The sequence below is a fragment of the Limanda limanda genome, chromosome 3 (genome assembly GCF_963576545.1).
Source record: "Limanda limanda chromosome 3, fLimLim1.1, whole genome shotgun sequence".
Lineage (NCBI taxonomy): Eukaryota > Metazoa > Chordata > Actinopteri > Pleuronectiformes > Pleuronectidae > Limanda > Limanda limanda.
The window spans coordinates 33599051-33618517 of record NC_083638.1 but is presented as its reverse complement, the minus strand read 5'-3'; the positions used below and the strand labels follow the sequence as shown (position 1 = coordinate 33618517).

Here is a 19467-nt window from a genome sequence, read left to right as displayed (position 1 = left end):
AGGGTGAGCGCTGACCATGCCTGCGGTTACTTTTATACTCGGAAGCATACATGCAACTCACGTTCAAATGATAACACTCCTCTTTTGATTGGCGGATCAGGAACGAAACAGTATTTGATTTGTTTGTCAGCCCAGCCCCTTACATTTCGCCACTGAGGGAGCTTTCACTAACCAGTGACAGGGCGGCGGGCGTTTTTTTTTAAATTGTAAATTTTGAAATTTAAAAAAAAAAAATGGTTGTATGTGCAGTACCCAAATAACCAGGCACAATTTGGATTGTACTACACAATAAAGTACAACTTTTTTGGAAAATGACATAAGCTGTGAATACAATGCAAATACAGGATGGGTATGGACCAACCTTGGTCTCTTGTGATAGCTGAGTCAACTGCTGCCCAATGATCCCTCTGTTACATCGAAATATTTCAACAAGACGAGGACTGTGCCGATCGATGCCCTCAAAGAATTATTTTTTGAGGTTCTTGTCCACTATCCTACTGTACTCCATGTAGATCTGAAAAATACAGACAAAGTTACATTTAAAAAATGTATCATTTAAAATTTTTACAAGCTTTCAGACAAAATAATACAAGTGAAGTAACTTGTGACCACTTCTTCAGATGTAATAAAACAGAAAAACATAACATGCCTCCATACTGCTCGTGTGGAGTCATGAGTGTCACCAAGCCCCGACATTCAAATTCAACTCGAAACGGCGTCATTTACACCAAGTTTTTGCCCTTAATGTCCACTACCTGAAGTAGCTATGCTACTGCACGGCCTAGGGCGAGGGCTTGTGCGGAGTGTGCTAGGGTGAACAACAGACTCCAGAGGAGGATATCAGAGAACATTTAGGCTAGAAACTTGGTGTAAATGACGCCGTTTCGAGACGAATATGAATGTCAGGGCTTGGTGACACTCAGATGACACCACTGATGGAAGCAGAATGGAGGCATGTTGTGTTTTTTCTGCCGTTTTATTACGTCTGAAGAAGTGGTCACAAGTTACTTCACTTGTATTGGTTTTGGCTGCTTTTTAGTGTTTTGTAGACTCAAACACTTCTCCCACCCCTCTATTCAACGTAGTGGTGAGAAGATAATGGGTGAACATACCTGGTCTTCTGTGAATAGAGCAGGCCAGCGTTCCATCATCGTGCTTATGGCAGGTTCAGAGTCGAAAGGTCAGTTGTGCAGTTAGACACATGTTTGCCTCCTGTGCATTTGGGTGAATCTTAGATATGGTTATGAACAGAAAATAGCTAGCGTTAGCCACAAGCACGTGCTATCATAATGCCCCTCACTAACACAAAGCCTTTAGGTCACTGTGCCCAGAGATATCCACAGATTGTTCAATTAAACACTCGCCATTCCACTTGGTGTAGGATTAATAAACGCTGCTTTAAACAAAAGAAGAAAAAAAAAAGGTTTTCAAATGAACGCTTAGGCTGTGTGGTCCGCAGCTATTTATGAGCCGACAAAATCACATTGACACAAGTTAACTATAGCTTGTATGGTTACTGGACCATTTTTTTTATGTAGTAACATATCCCAGAAAGCCGCTGAAAATGATATGTACCGTTCCATTTGGTTTAGGCTTTCAAACCCGCGCAGGGTTGACACCGTCGAATATTAACACCGAGCAGAAATTCAAATAGGCCCTTCCCCTTTCTTACAGAAAAGCAACATTCTAAGTCACCTCTGCTTAACATCATTAGTAACACTGTATGTTACAGGTGAATAGTGCAAACAACTCATTTGATTAAGTACTGACATACTGTTTTCACGAAACTCGATATTATAAGTAATGACCACTAAACATGTTTAGTTCAAATAAAATCCGGGTTAAGAGTGCAGGTGCGTCTGGGGGTGGGGCAGGTAACGGGATCCGTGGGAAGAGGTGATGCAGAGCAGGAGGGAGTGGCTGAATTCTGAAATGACATGAGAATTAGTACATGAAAAATAAGATAACAGAAAATAAAAATGTTATGAGCTGACTGAAGTTGTGACATGTGTTCATTATGACTGACTCAGTGATTAAGTAACTCAACATGTTAACCATTTTTGCAAATTTTGCTTAATTTCACCATTTCAAGTGTTTTCCAACATTGTCATTAAAACTGTGTACGACTTAGGTGAATGGGATCTATTCACAGAAAATAAATAAAAAATAATCCAACTGATGTTTTCACAAGCGTTTCATCTAAATGGTATCAGTTATTGTTTTCTTTACCATAGAAAGGGCCCTTTTTATTTAAAGATTATACATTTCATCAGAGGGGCTCTATGGAGGCCGCCATGTGTTTTACAGTAGCCCAAACTGGAAAAAATAAGCACCTTTTGAGTTTTAATGTCAACTGAAGGCTACCACAGGTTCTCTTTCATGTTTGGAAGGGGAGGATGAAAGGAGGGTATTCAGCTACAACATGCAACTTCACCACTAGATGTCACTAAGGATGCTTCTGCTTAGGAACTTGTCCCATTGTCAGGACACTCAGAAAAGAGTATTTGATGAGAGAGAGTGCGCTGGCAATTCCGGGGGCCTGACAACATTGCACAGCTGCTTTCACAGGAGGCAGGAAGCGCTCTTCTTTGTCACATCTATCCATGTGATGGTTATATCACCTTTCGGTTGCATGATGGGAAATTATGCAAATAAGCCAAACAATGAGGCAGCCCGATTGGTTTGCTGAACGCGTAAGAACAATATGCTCAGATCATACGGGTCTTGAATTAGATAATAGATAAATAAAAAGATTGATAAAATATTAATTGTTAAATGGAACATGTACTGTATGTAAACTGTGTTGTTAAATCCTGTATGTGGTATGTTGCCTTTAAGTAAAAACCTTGTTTCACTTGATGTCATCTTTATCTGCTTATTTTCAATATGTATTAATAGGCCAAATAGGGTTTAAATTCACTCTTGAATGCAACAGTGTGATAGTTCTGATTAATTGTCAGGGTGAGCAAAATGACAGACGTGAACCCAAAAGCACGACAGTTGAGCAGGTGTAGGGAATAACAAGAGTTCTGGTTTATTTTGTATTATTTGAACGATCCGGGGATTAAAAGTCAGGTAGCAAACAAATCCGATAGGGAGCAGGCAAAAGGGAATCCAGGGTCCAGAAGGCATGACAGAGCAGGGGTCAGGCAGGGCAGACAGTCAGGTAGCGAACAAATCAGACAGGAAGCAGGCAAACGGGAATCCAGGGTCCAGAAGGCACGTCAGAGCAGAGATAAGGCAGAACAAAAAATCAAGGGATCACGCTGGAAAGCTAGGCACAAACACACTAGACCATGGGTGGCAAACTCATTTTAGTTAAGGGGCCATATACTGCCCACTTTGATCTCAAATGGGCCAGACCTGTAAAATCATAGCATAATAACGCATACATAGCGACAATATTTCTCTATGTTTAAATCATTCGTGAAGGTTTTGGAGGATAAACCCTATTTTAAGGTCTTTCTACAATAAACAAGAAACATAAAAGAACAAAAAGTCCGACCTCAGCCCACTGTTTATCTGCCTGGGCTCTCCTCTGCAGATTCCCTCGCTTTGTGACGCAATTGACGTCAAATGTGTCACAAAGCGAGCAGTGAGCCCTGCTGCTTCTGGCAATGAGCGCTTCTACGCATTTACGCAGTTTTTGAAGCAATTACTGGATTGATTAAAAAAATTACAGTACATTACAGTATAACAGTAGGTTTTCATTTTCACAGAACTGTTTTCTTCAGGATACAAAAGTGTCTGAAGCCTTATCTTACATGCAGTAGGTCGACTCACCGATTTATTTTCTCCTGAAACTTGGCATCTTTAACCCTCACAAGTGCATCAATCAGGCTTAAAATCCTGAGTAGCAGCCAATTTAAGAATATCATTCAAGTGCTTGTGTGTGAGTCTTGAGCGAAGCTTTGTTTTTGTGATGTTCATTACAGAGAACACTTGTTCACACAGGTAGGTGGTCCCAAACATGCGCAACACTTTTGCTGCCAGGGCTGTCAAATTGGGGTATCCTGGCAAAAGATATCGATAAAAAGTCCAACGAGACAAATTTTCCTTTAAATCCTGATCACTTTGTAAGTCAATTATCTCAAGCTGTATGTCGATGGGCAGATCCGCAGCCTTAACTGTAATGGCGAGCGAAAAAACTGCAAACTCGGTCTCAAGCTCACCAAAGACCTGAAACCGCTGCTCAAACTCCTGCAGCAACTCTGTTATTTTGTCTTTGTAGCGACTCATGTCAGCAGTAACCCCGGTCATTTGCACATTTCTTAGATAAGGGAAATGAGCAGCAGCACCACTTAACAGATGTCTTCCACAAAGTTAACTTCAACTTAAATAATATTGTGTGAAAACTTTCTTACGGCCTTGCAGCATCTTGTTCATGTTATTCAAGTGCTCTGTAACATCCACCATAAATGCAAGGTCCTGCAGCCATTCTGGTTTTTTTAATTCATGCACTGCTTTGCTAGCCTGACGTTGTCATACTCATAATTCTAGTCAGAATATGAGTCTGATACTGCTCCATTGGGCTGTGATTATGGGGCGTGTTTTAACCGAACCAGGAAAAGAAATGCCTCTTCGCTCAGTTGGATAGACCTACAACCAATCAGAGCAACGTAGTATGTGACGTATGTCAAGCGACATTGTGAGTTATTTACTAAGTCAGACAGTCAAGACTTTCTCTTACCATTTGTAAGTAGGGGTGTCACAATACCAAAAATTCAGTAGTCTGTGCAAATACCAGTAAAATAACACGATTCTCGATGCCAATTTCGATAACACGGTAAAAAGAAAAAACAACACAGCGTGTTTCCTCATTGAGATCTGTATTACAAGATGAACAACTCTTATGGCAGTTAAACAGAATCCGTTCAATGGTTACATTTGAAAATATGCGCTGCTGTACTCCTAAGCCCCGCTGATAGAGCAGCTAGCCCAGAAATGGGCAAAGTACGGCCCGCACTTAAATGGCACGTACTTATAGCACTTTGTAGTTTTGCTTTATTTTTGAAGAAATCATACTTTCTTGATTCTTGTTGTTCTGGGTTTGAACCCTCGGGGTTGAATGCACTTATTGTAAGTCGCTTTGGATAAAAGCGTCAGCTAAATTAAATTTGCCCGGGAGTGTGGTGTATAGGGCTTGAAAAGGCACATGATCTCCCTTCACTTTTTCCCTTTGCCCTGTGAGCCCTTCTGTAAAATTAGGAAAGGAAACGAAGAGTGGACAATGAGTGCCGAGTGTTTAACACGGAGTCGACAACAAAATACTTTTTCACTGAAGTTCAATCGAAGTTTTCATGGAGTACAACATCAGCCGTCACTTTGCTACGAAGCATGCTAACTACGCCAGCAAGCAGTCAACGCAAGAACGGGTGGCTGCAGCTCAGAGGTTGGCGACTAATGTACAGACTGAGCAACATTTTTTTTCACAGACAAACTGCGATTCAAGAGTCATCTACCAGCCTCGCTGTGCTGCGTTCAGGGCACCTCGGATATAACGACCTCCTGCCACATAGCGAACATGCAATAGTTTTATCGATGAAAGACTAATTCTTAATGATCAATTAATCGATCGTCGATTAATTATGCCCATCCCTACTTGCAAGATACATGCTCTCTTTTTCTCTCTCTCTCCTTCTAACCAAGTATACTGCCTGGTCAGTTCCTGAGGAGGCGCAGAACCGATGCTAACAGCTGGCATCGGCGCACACAGTGCTAACCCAAGCGCTCTTTGGTGACGTGGTTGATTATGTTACTGTTGATCATCTGTCCATCATCGTATAAAGCCCGCCCTGACAATTTGATTGGTCCGATAAGTTTCTGTTCGGCCATAGTTTCTCCCCAATGCCAGACCGAACTTCCCGACCTCAAATGTTGTGGGCGGGGCTAAGTTCATCTGGCAGCCAGGCTACTGCTTTGCCCTTTTTCTCAATGAACTGTCCAATATCACTGAGGAGGCTGATTCAGACCTCTGGCTCGGATGAAGTTAACAGTTTGAACAACCACTTTCATGACGTGATCCATTTTTAACGACTTGCAACACAATGCCTCCTGATGCATGGATTATGATTGTGGATCGCGTGTCGGAGGTCGCAATGGTGGATCCAGTTCGGTGGATTCTGTATCGTGCCAGCTGATCGTCGTTGTAATGGAGGATCCTTTGTCGCGTTGGCATCGGATGATGAGGGACCACGAACGAGGCGGCAGCTGATAATGGATTCTAACTGGCGGCAGTGGACAATGACTGTGGATTATAGTGGATCTCATCCTGATGCTGGATCGTGGTCTTGCTGACTGCTGGCCAGAGACTGTGATTGCAGCGGGACTGCCTGACACATAGTATTGAAAAAATATTGAAAAATGTTTAGCCTCATGGATGCTGCTAAAAATCCTGATGATGTTTTCTTACACCTGACATCTATTGCACTTCTGTCCGTCCTGAGAGAGGGATCCCTCACATGTGGCTCTCTCTGAGGTTTCTACATATTTTTACCTGTGAAAAGGGTTTTTAGTAGTTTTTCCTTACTCTTGTTGAGGGTTAAGGACAGAGGATGTCACACAATGTTAAAGCCCCATGAGACGAATTGTTATTTGTGAATGTGGGCTATACAAATAAAACTTGATTGATTGATGCAAAATACAGTGAAATGTCCCAAAACTTTGTCTTCCATTTGAAGCTTGTACTTTCTCCCAGAATTTCGTCACAACGCCTGTTTTTCTCCCGATCATTAATGGGGTGCCGTCTGTAGCCACACTGACAGCACGGGTCCAGTCCACTCCGACCCGGTTTCAGTGTTTCAACGAGGGTGTTAAAAATGTAATTTGCTGTAGTGGTGTCTGTCATAGGTACCAACTCAAGGAACTCCTCAGTGACCGCCAAAGTCTCATCAACACCACAAATAAATATGGCCTGTTGAGCAACATCTGTAATGTCAGTGCTGTCATCGATTGCGACTGAAAATGCTACAAATGACTTGACTTTATGCTTCTTTTGGCTTTCCAAATCTGCTGAAAGATCGGAAATTCTATCCGTCACAGTATTCCTCGCTAGGCTTATGTTGGCAAAAGCCTGTCGCTTCTCGGGGCACACGATTTCTGCAGCCTTAATGCCAACCAAATAGCTATTTCATTGGCAATAAGGTAGCTAGCTTTCACTGCTGCATCACTTATCTCTCAGCTCTGGGTAAAAACGGACTGTTGTTTCTTAAGACTTGCTAGCAGGTCATTTAGCTCTTTTCTCAGTTGTCCTAGCAAGCGGTCGTATTTTTGGCCATTGTGAGTATCATAGTGGCGCGGAATATAATATTCTTTGAGCACAGAAACTTGCTGCGAACACAACAAATGCACAGGTTGTCCAGTTACCATAGGATGTGTTCCATTTTTCTTGGAAAATTCTGAACTCTGTGTCCACTTTTCTCTTTAGGGCTGAGGGTGTCACGCTTTTGACAGCAAAAGACCGGACACATTAAAAAAGGCGGGTTGATGCCATCTGCTGTTTAGTTCTGGTTCTCAGTGTAAATCGCTACTCTTACTCTTTACTTGTTTTACAGCATATGGCATGCTCTTACTGATACAGTGCGACCCCCAGTGGACTGATTAGGAATAGCAGCTACTTTTATAGAAATGCAATTTATATCTTTCTGTAATTTTCACACTGAGCAAAGTCATCCGGCGGGCTGAGCTGGACCCCCTGGTGGGGGTATTAAAACATGTCACACTTGTCAAATGACTGGTAAACCGTACCAGACTATTAAGCCGGCTCCTCTCTTCCCCATTCCTGCAATTTCTCAGGCATTTGAGCATTTAAAAAATCGATTGTGTTGGTCCCTTACCACGCCCAAAGTCAGGAAGTAATTACTTGCTTACAGTAATGTGTCTGAGCATGAGATCCGGCTGCATATCCGTTCCATTACTGCTAAATCAGTAGTTAAACTTTTGCAGTAACTTAGAAGGTACCTGTAAGGAAGAGACCATGCTTTGACCCAGCAAATGTCCTTAACAACATTATCCCAAAACGCAATTACATAGGAGACCGAAATACAATCACTTTGGAATAGGCTCCGGATTTTCTTGTTACTTTTATCTGTAAAACATAGCTTACCTATAGGTGTGTCAGCTGGGTCTCTTACAGTTGTTACAGCAGAAAGAGGAAAATAATAACCCCTGTAGAGTGTAGTAACCACCTGTTGGAATGGCATCAAAGACAATGGCAAATTGTTAAGAGGTCTTTTAAGTCAAATCTTGGCGAAGTACAAAGTGTCTTGAATTCAATCGAGTCAAAGGCTTTGTAAAAGTCCAGGACGAAACTTTCATTACTTATTCACTCTGGGTTATCCAATATGTCAAGTATGAACGGAATATTATTTGATATGTGCCTCTCCTCATGAACCTGGACTGTGTTTTGTCAATGATGTCATCCAAAACATGTTTTAAATGTTTAGAAAAAATGAAAGCTAAAATGTTATAGTCATTTTTTAGAAGGCTTATTGGGCACCAATTATCAATGAGTAGCAAATCTTTGTTTGGTTTAGGTATAAGGGATATAAGGCCTTGTGTTAAAGTTGAAGGCAGAACACCTTTATCAATACTTTCACGAAAAACGTCTAGTAAGAAGGGTGCCAGCTCTTTGGAAAAGGATTTATAGAACTCAGATGGAATACCATCTACTCCAGGAGACTTGTTATCTATGAGCTATTGATTGATTCCACTACTTCCTTAAGATAAATTGGATGCTCACAGATTTCTCTGTCTGCAGAGCTGATAATGCAGTAATGGTGCACCTTTTCCTCCTCAGATCTTTTTTTCTTAGTCATATCGCTGCAATATTTTCTAATAAATATGTTATCTCGAATTTAAGGAGTTCCCATTTACTACTTTATGCTCTTTCAGGCTAAGCCTCATTGCAGGAGATTTGTATTATTTCTTTAATGATGAAAGATCTCTCATCAGGATTTTTAGCTCTCCAGGCATCAATTAAGTCAAGCCTCTGCATTAATAATTTGAGATTTGAGTTGATATTATTTTGGGATCCAGGTGGCCATTGATCGATTGTATTGTCCAAGGCAGTATTGAAATCACCACATATAAGTATATAAGCTTTTGGAAATTTAGTTATCCAATGGATAATTCTGTTTTCCACTTCATTAAACAAATGATTATTGTCAGGTAAAGAGTTATATCCATAAATTTAACAATTATGAGGTTAGTGTTCTGAATCTCGAAAACCTGGCAGGTATAATCACCATTCTTATCATAGTCAGTATGCAATAACCCTCCTGTTAGATTGTTTTTAAGTGTACTAACCACAGCAGAACGCTGTGATGCATGCAGATCTCCAAAACTGTACGTCATTAGTCACAGTATGTGTTTCCTGTAGAAAACATAAATCTGTTTTACATTGTTTAAGAAATTAAAATAAAGCTTTGCCCTTCAAGTTGTGCCTTAAACCCCTGGCGATGAGAAATTATATCTAAAGACAAGGTTGAATCAACAAAGTGAACAATCTTCCCAGTGAGATGCTGAGAACAGCTTATATTGATATTCAAAAAGTGCAAATACTGACCCGTATAGTGCACAAGCCTTGAACTCTTAACAAAACGTATAGATTCAAATGTAGCTTAATGTGCAAAAGTTTAAATGTTTCTTCTCTTGTAAAGTTCCTTGAATCAGATTGGAAGAGGAATTTCTTTTTTTTATCAAAATGCTCACCCACCTACAAAGTAGGCATTCCCAGTCTTACATGCTTTATCCACCAGCGTCCGTAGCTTAAATCTGGTTTCTTTGTCGGCTTTACAGAGATCCTCCACGAAGCACAGGCTGTTGTCTCGCAGGTAGGATGGGTTAGGGTTAGGGATAGGGTTCCCTCACCGTATTTTTCCTCTTTGTACCAGAAGTCGACATAGCTCACTGGAACTACTTCCAAAAGTTCAACAAAATGATTTGCAATAAAAACTAGAGAATATACTATATGCAGTTTATTTTTAACCGTACATGGGCTGTTTTCACAAGTTTAACTTCTCTTTGAATGCTGCTCTAGAAGGCAAAACCTTTCACAGCGCCATCTTGGAAAACCCCTGGAACAGTAATTAGTTGTAAGATTCTCCATATCATGTTTTATAAAGGGAATACAATGTAATGGTGCTACCTGCAGTAACATATATTCTTAATATCTTCCTCCAGATACATGTTTTCAATGGTTAACATTTGTTGTTTACCTTGTCAGTGAATAATTTTTATCATAATGTGTAAAACTAAATTGAATAGTAATTCTTAATTTTCTAATTAAAACAATTCACTGCATGTAGACATTTTTTTTTGTAGGAAAGTTATTGTCCACACATTTTCGTACATCCAAACACAAGTTATTGGCTACATCCAAAACTTTATGAATCTCAGGAAGACTTTTTTTCTGTCTCTCAATCATTGACAATTCTGTCACTCTCCTTGCCTCTTCTTATCAGCTGACTCTTCGATGGTTACGGTACTCCGTGACACATTCGACCATGATCTCAATCAGCCAATCACGTAGTTCATATACTAAGCAACCCTGTCCCCTTTCAACCATAATGACATCCTGAGGGGTCTAAGTGCCAAATGTGTCTTATTTATATAACTTAGCAAATGCTGGTTGCAGTTGTCTTTCTAAAACTGTCATAGTGACTTGCGTTAATTTAATTATTTGATTAATTTAACTCTGGGTTTTTTCCATAGATTATTTTATTTATTTTATCAGAAGTATTTTTTTATTGCCAAGTACGTTCACACATACAAGGAATTTGCTTGTATAAAATTAAGCTACATTTGCTTTACTGTTTCCAGGTTTGGTTTGTATATAATTTACTGATAAACCACTGGTATTCTTTTTTCATATATTGCATGTATTTTTTGCTGAAAAGCCCCTGTTGTAATTTTTCTGAGGAGATTGAAAAAGACTTGAATGATAAGGCACATAGCCCTGCCCCAACTGACTTTATTGTGTTGTTTGCCTGTAATGCAAGGTTGTATTGATTTGAACGTATTGCATCCAAACCGCACCAAATTCAATACTGCACTTCCTCAAGTCATGAAGAATAAACATGCAAGTCTAAAGCTGATAAGGTGAACAGTTAGCAAGAGAGGCAGACAGACACTGGTAGCATATTACATAACATTTAAGAGGGATATAATTCAGATGACAAATTTAGATGGGAGGCACAGTCAGAAAAACCTGGATGTCCAAATTTCATAGATACTCTCCATCAGTACCCTAGGTTAGGTTAAAGATAAAGAGCCAACCAACAGTGCATTGTTGTGTCTACATTAAGGGACTTTCATATCTAACTCGGATGCCCCAGACAGAGAGGCACCAACTTCAACTCTCACACTAATTCTTGTGCGTATTTCACCATTGGCAAGATGCAAGGACACACTGTGATTTAGTTATGCATACTTTACGCTTAACTATCCAATAAGATGTGAATTACTACATGTAACGTAGAGTGACTGTTCTAGCCATTCATGGATGTACTGTTAGAATGGATTAGAGGAATGTATATCGGGACGCTGTGGAATACATCTTCAGACATGGGGGTGACAATTGCTCATGTAACTCTGTTAGCGTCCATGGCCACAGACAATTGCTCTCTCCTTACCCTTCTCTAGTTTTGTGTTCTGCTAGTGTCCTTGTCACTAGGGGTAGCATGAGCAGTGCCTGCAGCCAAGTCAGGTTGCATATTCAACTCCTCAAAGATAAGATCCCACCCTGCATGCAGCATCCAGCAGACATTGTGAAAGTTAAAAGCTCACTGACACTTGACCTGTCTGGAAGACAAACTTTTCACTCTGAAAACTTTTGCAGCACAAGAAATACAGCTGCTGTATGTATACTGCACTCATATTTCACCAATTACAACTGTATCATCATTTAAATCAAAGAAAGGCCCAACACTGACAGCAGGCTGTCAAATAAAATTTAAATTTTTATTGCCATAGCACCTGAATACCCGATTGCTCCTTTCATTATGTGAAGCTGTTGCATGACATTAAATATATCAGGACTGTCAACAGAAATAGACTGTCATCTTTGGAAAAATTGGGACACAGTTATACACTGATGAGCTACAACATTAAGACTGTTAACAGGTGGTATAGATTATCTGATAACAATACCACAAGTCAACATCTTGAATATGATGTATGTCAGGTTAATAGTTCTCCTAGTCTGTGTGTTTGATGCAGGAGAGATGGGCAAATTAATTGGTGGTAAATTCTCAGAAGCAATGAGACAGCTGGAGTGCTCCCGATCACAAACTGCTGGGCATGGGAGAAATGTTTCACTACAAGCTGAAGACTGGTCAGAGAGCCCATGTCGGTCATAAGGTTTTTGAGTCATCAGTGTTATTTCCTCTAGGAAGCTGCTGTCAACAGTTTATTTTGCTAGCAAAAGCAGTAAGACAAACAGAGTACAAATACACCTCAACATTTCCTTTATCAGATTAATATAAGCTGTGTTACAGCCAGAGCAAAAACTGTTGTACTATGTGATTTCAGTCTGACGCACTCGTCTATCCCACCACCACCGTGTCTTCATCTGGGAACTCATAGTAGGGGACTTCTAGGTTGAGGGGTGCAGGACCCTTTCTGATTCGGCCTGAAGCATCGTAGTGCGAGCCGTGACAGGGGCAGTAGTAACCTCCGTACTCTCCGGCATTGGCAATTGGCACGCAGCCCAAATGTGTGCACACCCCGAGGACGATAATCCAGCTGGGGTTGATGACCCGGTCCTTGTCGTACTGAGGGTCTCGAAGCTCTGCAATGTTCACAGCAGCTTCTGTGGCGACCTCCTTCTCGGTGCGGTGACGGACGAATAGCGGCTTGCCTCTCCACTTGAAGGTCATGTTCTTGCCTTCTGGGATATCGCTCAACTTGATTTCGATCTTGGATAGGGCCAGGACATCAGCCGAGGCACTCATTGAAGAAACAAACTGAGTCACCACTGTCTTGGCGGCATAGACACCCACCACTGTTGAGGCCCCAGTAACCAGGTAGGAGAATACTCTTCTAGATTCACCACTCTCCTGGGATGACCTGTTGGGGTCAATCACCTCTGGACGCCTGTAGTCTGAGAAATCAGGTATCCTTACGTCTGTGTGGGCAAACCTGACTCCTGCACAGCCTTCAGATAAAAACAAAATGGGTTATCAGTAAGAGTTAACAATGTAGGTTAATGCCCTAAAAGCCTGAAATTCACCTTGAATGTACACAAATTTATATATTAAATCGCAAATAAATACGCAATTAATTTAATCGATTAGTTGTCTCTATGTTATGATGCACGCTGCGGCCTGCATTTTGAAGCCATTTGAACATACCCATAATATCTTTCAGTAATCTGAACTCAACCTAACAAATGCAGTCAGGCACAAGATGCCGTTTATCAACTTAAGTCAACCTAGGTTTTCCTACTCTCGACATTAGCGTGTGGCCATAAAAGGGGCAGGGTTTACTGCATATGAACGATGGCTGACATGGACAAGAGAAGCAGAAATGCATATTTTACAAGGAGTCATTTTATATACAAGAAAAAAGTAATTAAAAACACATTATCCAGACTAATACCCTCCCAACAATAGAGATCTCAGAAACGGCTGAGAATCCTTCCCATTATTTAGACAGCTTCTCTCTGATCACCCGTGATCAGTTTACCAAAATAGTCTCAGGTTCTAAACCAACAACCTGTATTTTAGATCCGATTCCAACTAAATTACTTAAAGAAATTCTGCCCCTAATAGATAATTTGTTACTTAACACAATCAATCTGTCATTATCATCAGGTTATGTACCACAGTCTTTTAAAATAGCTGTAATCAAACCCCTACTCAAAAAACCCACCCTAGACCCAGAGGTTTTAGCAAATTACAGGCCAATATCTAATCTCCCCTTCCTATCTAAAATCTTAGAAAAAGTTGTAGCCAATCAGCTGTGTGAGTTTCTCCAGGAAAATAATATATATGAAGACTTTCAGTCTGGGTTTAGAACCAATCATAGCACAGAGACAGCCCTGGCAAAAGTCACTAATGACCTTCTAATAGCTTCAGATCAGGGACTTGTGTCTGTCCTCGTTCTGTTAGATCTCAGTGCAGCATTCGACAGAATTGACCATCAAATTTTATTAGAGAGACTAAAACAGTTAATTAACATTAAAGGAACGGCCTTAAACTGGTTTAAATCTTATTTTGCTGATCGCTCCCAATTCGTTCAAATCAATGATGAGTCATCGGTGCGCACCAAAGTTAACCATGGTGTCCCACAGGGGTCTGTGCTCGGCCCAATTTTATTCTCATTATATATGCTTCCACTAGGAAACATTATCAGGACACACTCGGTAAATTTTCACTGTTATGCGGATGACACCCAGTTATATTTGTCAATAAAACCTGATCAAAGTAATCAATTAACTAAACTTCGAGCATGTCTCAAGGACATAAAAACCTGGATGACCCGCAATTTTCTCTTATTAAACTCAGATAAAACAGAGGTTATAATACTCGGCCCTAAACACCTTAGAGATACATTATCTAATGATATAGCTGCGCTAGATGACATTGCCCTTGCTTCCAATGACACAGTCAGGAACTTGGGAGTGATCTTCGATCCTGATTTGTCCTTTAATAGTCACTTAAAAGTAATTTCTAGGACCGCGTTTTTCCACTTGCGTAATATCTCAAAAATCAGACATGTCCTTTCGCAAAAAGATGCAGAAAAACTAGTCCACGCCTTTGTTACATCGAGACTGGACTATTGTAATTCATTATTATCAGGCTCCAGCAGCAAGTCGTTAAAGACTCTGCAGCTGGTCCAAAATGCCGCAGCACGTGTCCTGACGAGAACTAAGAAAAGAGAGCACATTTCTCCAGTATTAGCATCGCTACACTGGCTTCCTGTTAAATCTAGAATAGAATTTAAAATTCTCCTCCTCACCTTCAAGGCCCTTAATGATATGGCACCTCTTTACCTTAAAGAGATGTTAGTTCCATATCAACCTACTAGAGCACTCCGATCCCAGAACTCAGGTTTACTTGTTGTCCCTAAAGTCTCTAAAAGTAGAGTAGGAGCCAGAGCTTTTAGCCATCAAGCCCCACTGCTGTGGAATAATCTCTCACTTTCAGTTAGGGAGGCAGACACGCTCTGTTCGTTTAAAAGTAGACTCAAAACCTTCCTTTTTTATAAAGCTTATAGTTAGAGCTAATTTGTGCGATGTTCCAAATTTGATTAAATGGCAAAAACCCCTGATGATGCTAAGACGCACAGGGAATTTATGACACAAGACACACGGAGCTTCTCTTTCCTGCTTCTCCTTCCTTTTCTCCATATTTATCACATCAAGATAATTCTTATCTGATCAGTACATGTTACTAACTTGACCCCTTTTCCCGGAGTTTCTGTGCCTTAGCGCCCGCGGATGCAGGGCCACAGCTGTGGCCGCACCATGGATTATGATTGTGGATCGCGTGTCGGAGGTCGCAATGGTGGATCCAGTTCGGTGGATTCTGTATCGTGCCAGCTGATCGTCGTTGTAATGGAGGATCCTTTGTCGCGTTGGCATCGGATGATGAGGGACCACGACCGAGGCGGCAGCTGATAATGGATTCTAACTGGCGGCGGTGGACAATGACTGTGGATTATAGTGGATCCATCCTGATGCTGGATCGTGGTCTTGCTGGCTGCTGGCCAGAGACTGTGATTGCAGCGGGACTGCCTGACACATAGTATTGAAAAATGTTTAGCCTCATGTATGCTGCTAAAAATCCTGATGATGTTTTCTTACACCTGACATCTATTGCACTTCTGTCCGTCCTGAGAGAGGGATCCCTCACATGTGGCTCTCTCTGAGGTTTCTACATATTTTTACATGTGAAAAGGGTTTTTAGTAGTTTTTCCTTACTCTTGTTGAGGGTTAAGGACAGAGGATGTCACACAATGTTAAAGCCCCATGAGACGAATTGTTATTTGTGAATGTGGGCTATACAAATAAAACTTGATTGATTGATTGATTGACTAAAAAAAATATTTTGTCGCAGACCCTTGCTCTCCCAAGAGACAGTAAGAATCTGTGCAAAGGCTCTGTGGGATCCCCTAAGAACGATTGTCAGGTTTCAAAGAAATTGATTAGTCAGTAGGGGTGCAACAATTAGTCGACGTCGTCGACAAAAATCGATGACAAGAATAGTCGCCGACGAATTTACTCGTCGGTGATTCGTTGGTTACGTCATAGCACGTGTTTTTTGTGCCGTGCAGTTGAACTAAACGTTGTTTTACCGGAGGTGCTGATGAAAGCAGCTGAGGAGTGAGCCATCTCGCTTCGTTCCTATCTCTGAAAGTCACGCATGTGCAATAGCGTCAAAACACGAACCAATAGGGGCCTCCGCTGCAGCAGCATCGCGCACCAGAAAGTAAAAAGTTCGGGAGAACTTCACTCTTAGCAGCCCGAAAAAAAACTACCTGCAGTATTTGTACGGCGGACCTGTTCTCCATGGAAGCAGGACACGCACATTTGAGGAGGAGGAGTCACGTGTGACATCGTAACGGAGACGATGCGGACTCGCCTCTGTCAGATGTTATATATAAACGTATATACCTGCGCGCAGGATTCTAGCATCCATTACAAAAATATGGTTTAAACTTATTATTATCGAGTTTAAAGGCGTTATGTTATCCTATTGCCTGACAAACGTCTTTTTTTAAATCACAATTATTTAGTCTGAAGAAGTTTCGTTTGTTGATGTTTTTATTGCTGTTACTTTCCCTCTCATTTTTGTTAACAGGAAAAATTGATGCTTGATTTTTAATTTATTTTTAGTAGCAGCACTTGGCCTGTTCTTAGTTGACAGGAAAAAGGGAAACTTGAATTTAAATTTAAATTTTTTTATTAGCACTTTGCCTGTCCTTGCTTTTAAATGGACAAAAACTTAATTTGTCTTTGCTTTTGTGTCAACAGTACCCTTATACGCAACAAAGTTTATTAAAAGACATTTTTTTGAAATGAAGTATCAATCTTTATTGCCTTTATTTTCAGTCATCACATGCCTCGAACAACCTCAAGCTAAATTTGAAAGCTGTTTGCTAAATAAGAGCAATTGAGAATTTGTGTCTTTCATAATCCAATTAATCGATTAATCGTTTCAATAGTCGGTGACTAATCGACTATCAGAATAGTCGTTAGTTGCAGCCCTATGTCAGTGAACAGTGCTTGCATTCAGTTACTTTCATCTCAAGTTACTTTATCTGATTTAAGTGAACGAGGACTGATAACTCTGAATTAAACCCTAAAGTTATCCCGGTAACCAAAAAATCTGCTTAGTGCCTTCCCCTGCGGAGAGGGCGATACACCAGCCAATGCCGTGACTTGCTCACGTGAATAAGCCACCCTCTCATATCTGATTAACTATTCCAAGTTTAGCAAGTTTTCAATTTATGATATACTGACAGCATTTCTCACTTCGAGAGAATGTGATCCAAACATATTTTCATATTATGCATTTGTCAGTCGCCAGTTATCGTTTTACTTTGAAAACCGGACGTACTCGGATACATGTTCCAACTCATAATTCATTGAAATGTTGTTGTTTATGCTCGGGGAGCGTACATATTTCATGTTTTAGTTTCAGACAGTTAATTGATACAGCAACACGTCTATAGAGGGCGAGGGAAATGACAGATAAAGTCGCTCTTGACATCTGCTCTAAGCCGCTTCGACTAGTAACATGGTTTGAACACGGTCGCATTCCAGATGAAGGAATGGCTGGTTTGACTACACAAATACAGACGGCCGAAGTGACCGCCAGCAGCAGAGGTGATTTAGCCTCCTCAGTTAAAGTCGGCTACAAACGACACACTTACCGTTGATGCTAACCATCACCGCAGGGCCCGTCTTTGGGCTTTGACCGTTCAGCGTCTCGCGGCACAGGAACTTTTTCTTCGGGTTAAACAAGATTTTCTCTCCCTTCAAAACAATCCCAGGGACCAGGGCTTTTAAAGGACCAGCGACAGCAAAAGCAGTGGCCTGCATATAAGGAGAAAAGGGCCCTGACCGGGCAGCTAGGGACATCATGTTAGCGCGTAGATGTTGCTGCTGTGACGACCTTGTGTGTCTGACCGGAAGAGGACGTCTTCGTCTGCTTCTTCTTCTTCTTTGAGGTTGTATTGGCAGTTGGCAAACAACGATTTGCTGCACTACCACCCCCATCTGGTATGGAGTGGGGATCAGAATGTCTTATATTTATATTATCTATTCTATTTAGTTTAAAATATATATATATAAACTTTTTTTTTTTTTAACAATATATTTATTGAGTTTTACATATCAGAAACATACATTCAAACATTTATAAACATACAAATGTTTATGAACACCCCCAACCCACAATCAATCCCTCAGGGTAAAGAAAAAGAGGCAGAAATTAAATAACTTAAATAAGATTAATAAAATTATAAAAAAAATACATATATAAAAATACAAGAATAAATGGAAGTAAATAAAGACATAATTATACAAATACAAATAAATTGAATTAAATTCCAATCAATCAAATCAAAAGCCTAGATAAAATAACGTGCTCTTATTCATAATATTAGTTAGTTACAATTAATATTCATCCTATTAGGTGCTGCTATTTTATTCTGTTTCACTCATTAATTTCCACTTGGTCGCTTTCCAAAAATTGCATGAAGGTGTCCCATATTTCCTTGAATTTACCGTTTTTCCCTCTGACGACATATGTTAATTTCTCCAAGGCAAGGCAAGAAGCCATTTCCCTTAGCCACATTGCAGTTGTAGGACTGTCCATACTCTTCCATCTCAAAGCGATCACTCTCCTGGCTTGAAGCATACACAGGTTAATCAAAGGTGCTGTCTTTCAGCTTGGTACAAAATGATTAGGATAGATAGCTAATATACAGAACTTTGCCTCAAGAGGGACCTCTATGGCAGCTATACGTGAGACCAGGTTAACTGTATTCTTCCAAAACAACTGAATTTTTGGGCATTCCCACATACAGTGCAACAGTGTGCCAACATAAACATTGCATTTAGGACAATTATCAGGAATGTCAGGGTTAAACTTATTGAGTTTCACAGGCGTGACATATGTCCTGAACAGCCATTTATACTGTAACAGTTTCAATGCAGTGTTAATTGTCTGCGTTTGTGCTTTTAAGCAAGTATTTTCCCACTCATCCTCAGTGATATCTACGTGTAGATCGTCCCTCTAGGCATTAAGTCTGGAGTGTCAGGTGTCTATGGATTTGGATCTCAGCATAGTATACAATAATGCCATTTGTCTTCGACTGTTTCCACTATTTCCAGTAATACTCTCTGTATCGGAGAGGGGCGGCTCCTCTAAGCTGTGGGTCTGTGATGTTATAAAGCTTCTTAACTGTAAATATTTAAAGTAGTATTTTCTAGGGATGCCATATCTATGAACCAGC

General features: G+C 40.6%; 1 protein-coding gene across 1 annotated transcript; it reads right to left on the bottom strand.

Annotated features, from left to right (window-relative positions):
* Positions 1 to 11947: 11947 nt before the first annotated feature.
* Positions 11948 to 18142, bottom strand: LOC132998592 (cytochrome b-c1 complex subunit Rieske, mitochondrial). Its single transcript, XM_061068314.1, has 2 exons — positions 17881 to 18142; positions 11948 to 13156 (listed from the first exon to the last, which is right to left on the bottom strand). Exons 1-2 carry the CDS (start codon positions 18089 to 18091, stop codon positions 12546 to 12548), a joined length of 822 nt encoding a protein of 273 aa, XP_060924297.1. The 5' UTR covers positions 18092 to 18142; the 3' UTR covers positions 11948 to 12545.
* Positions 18143 to 19467: the final 1325 nt, after the last annotated feature.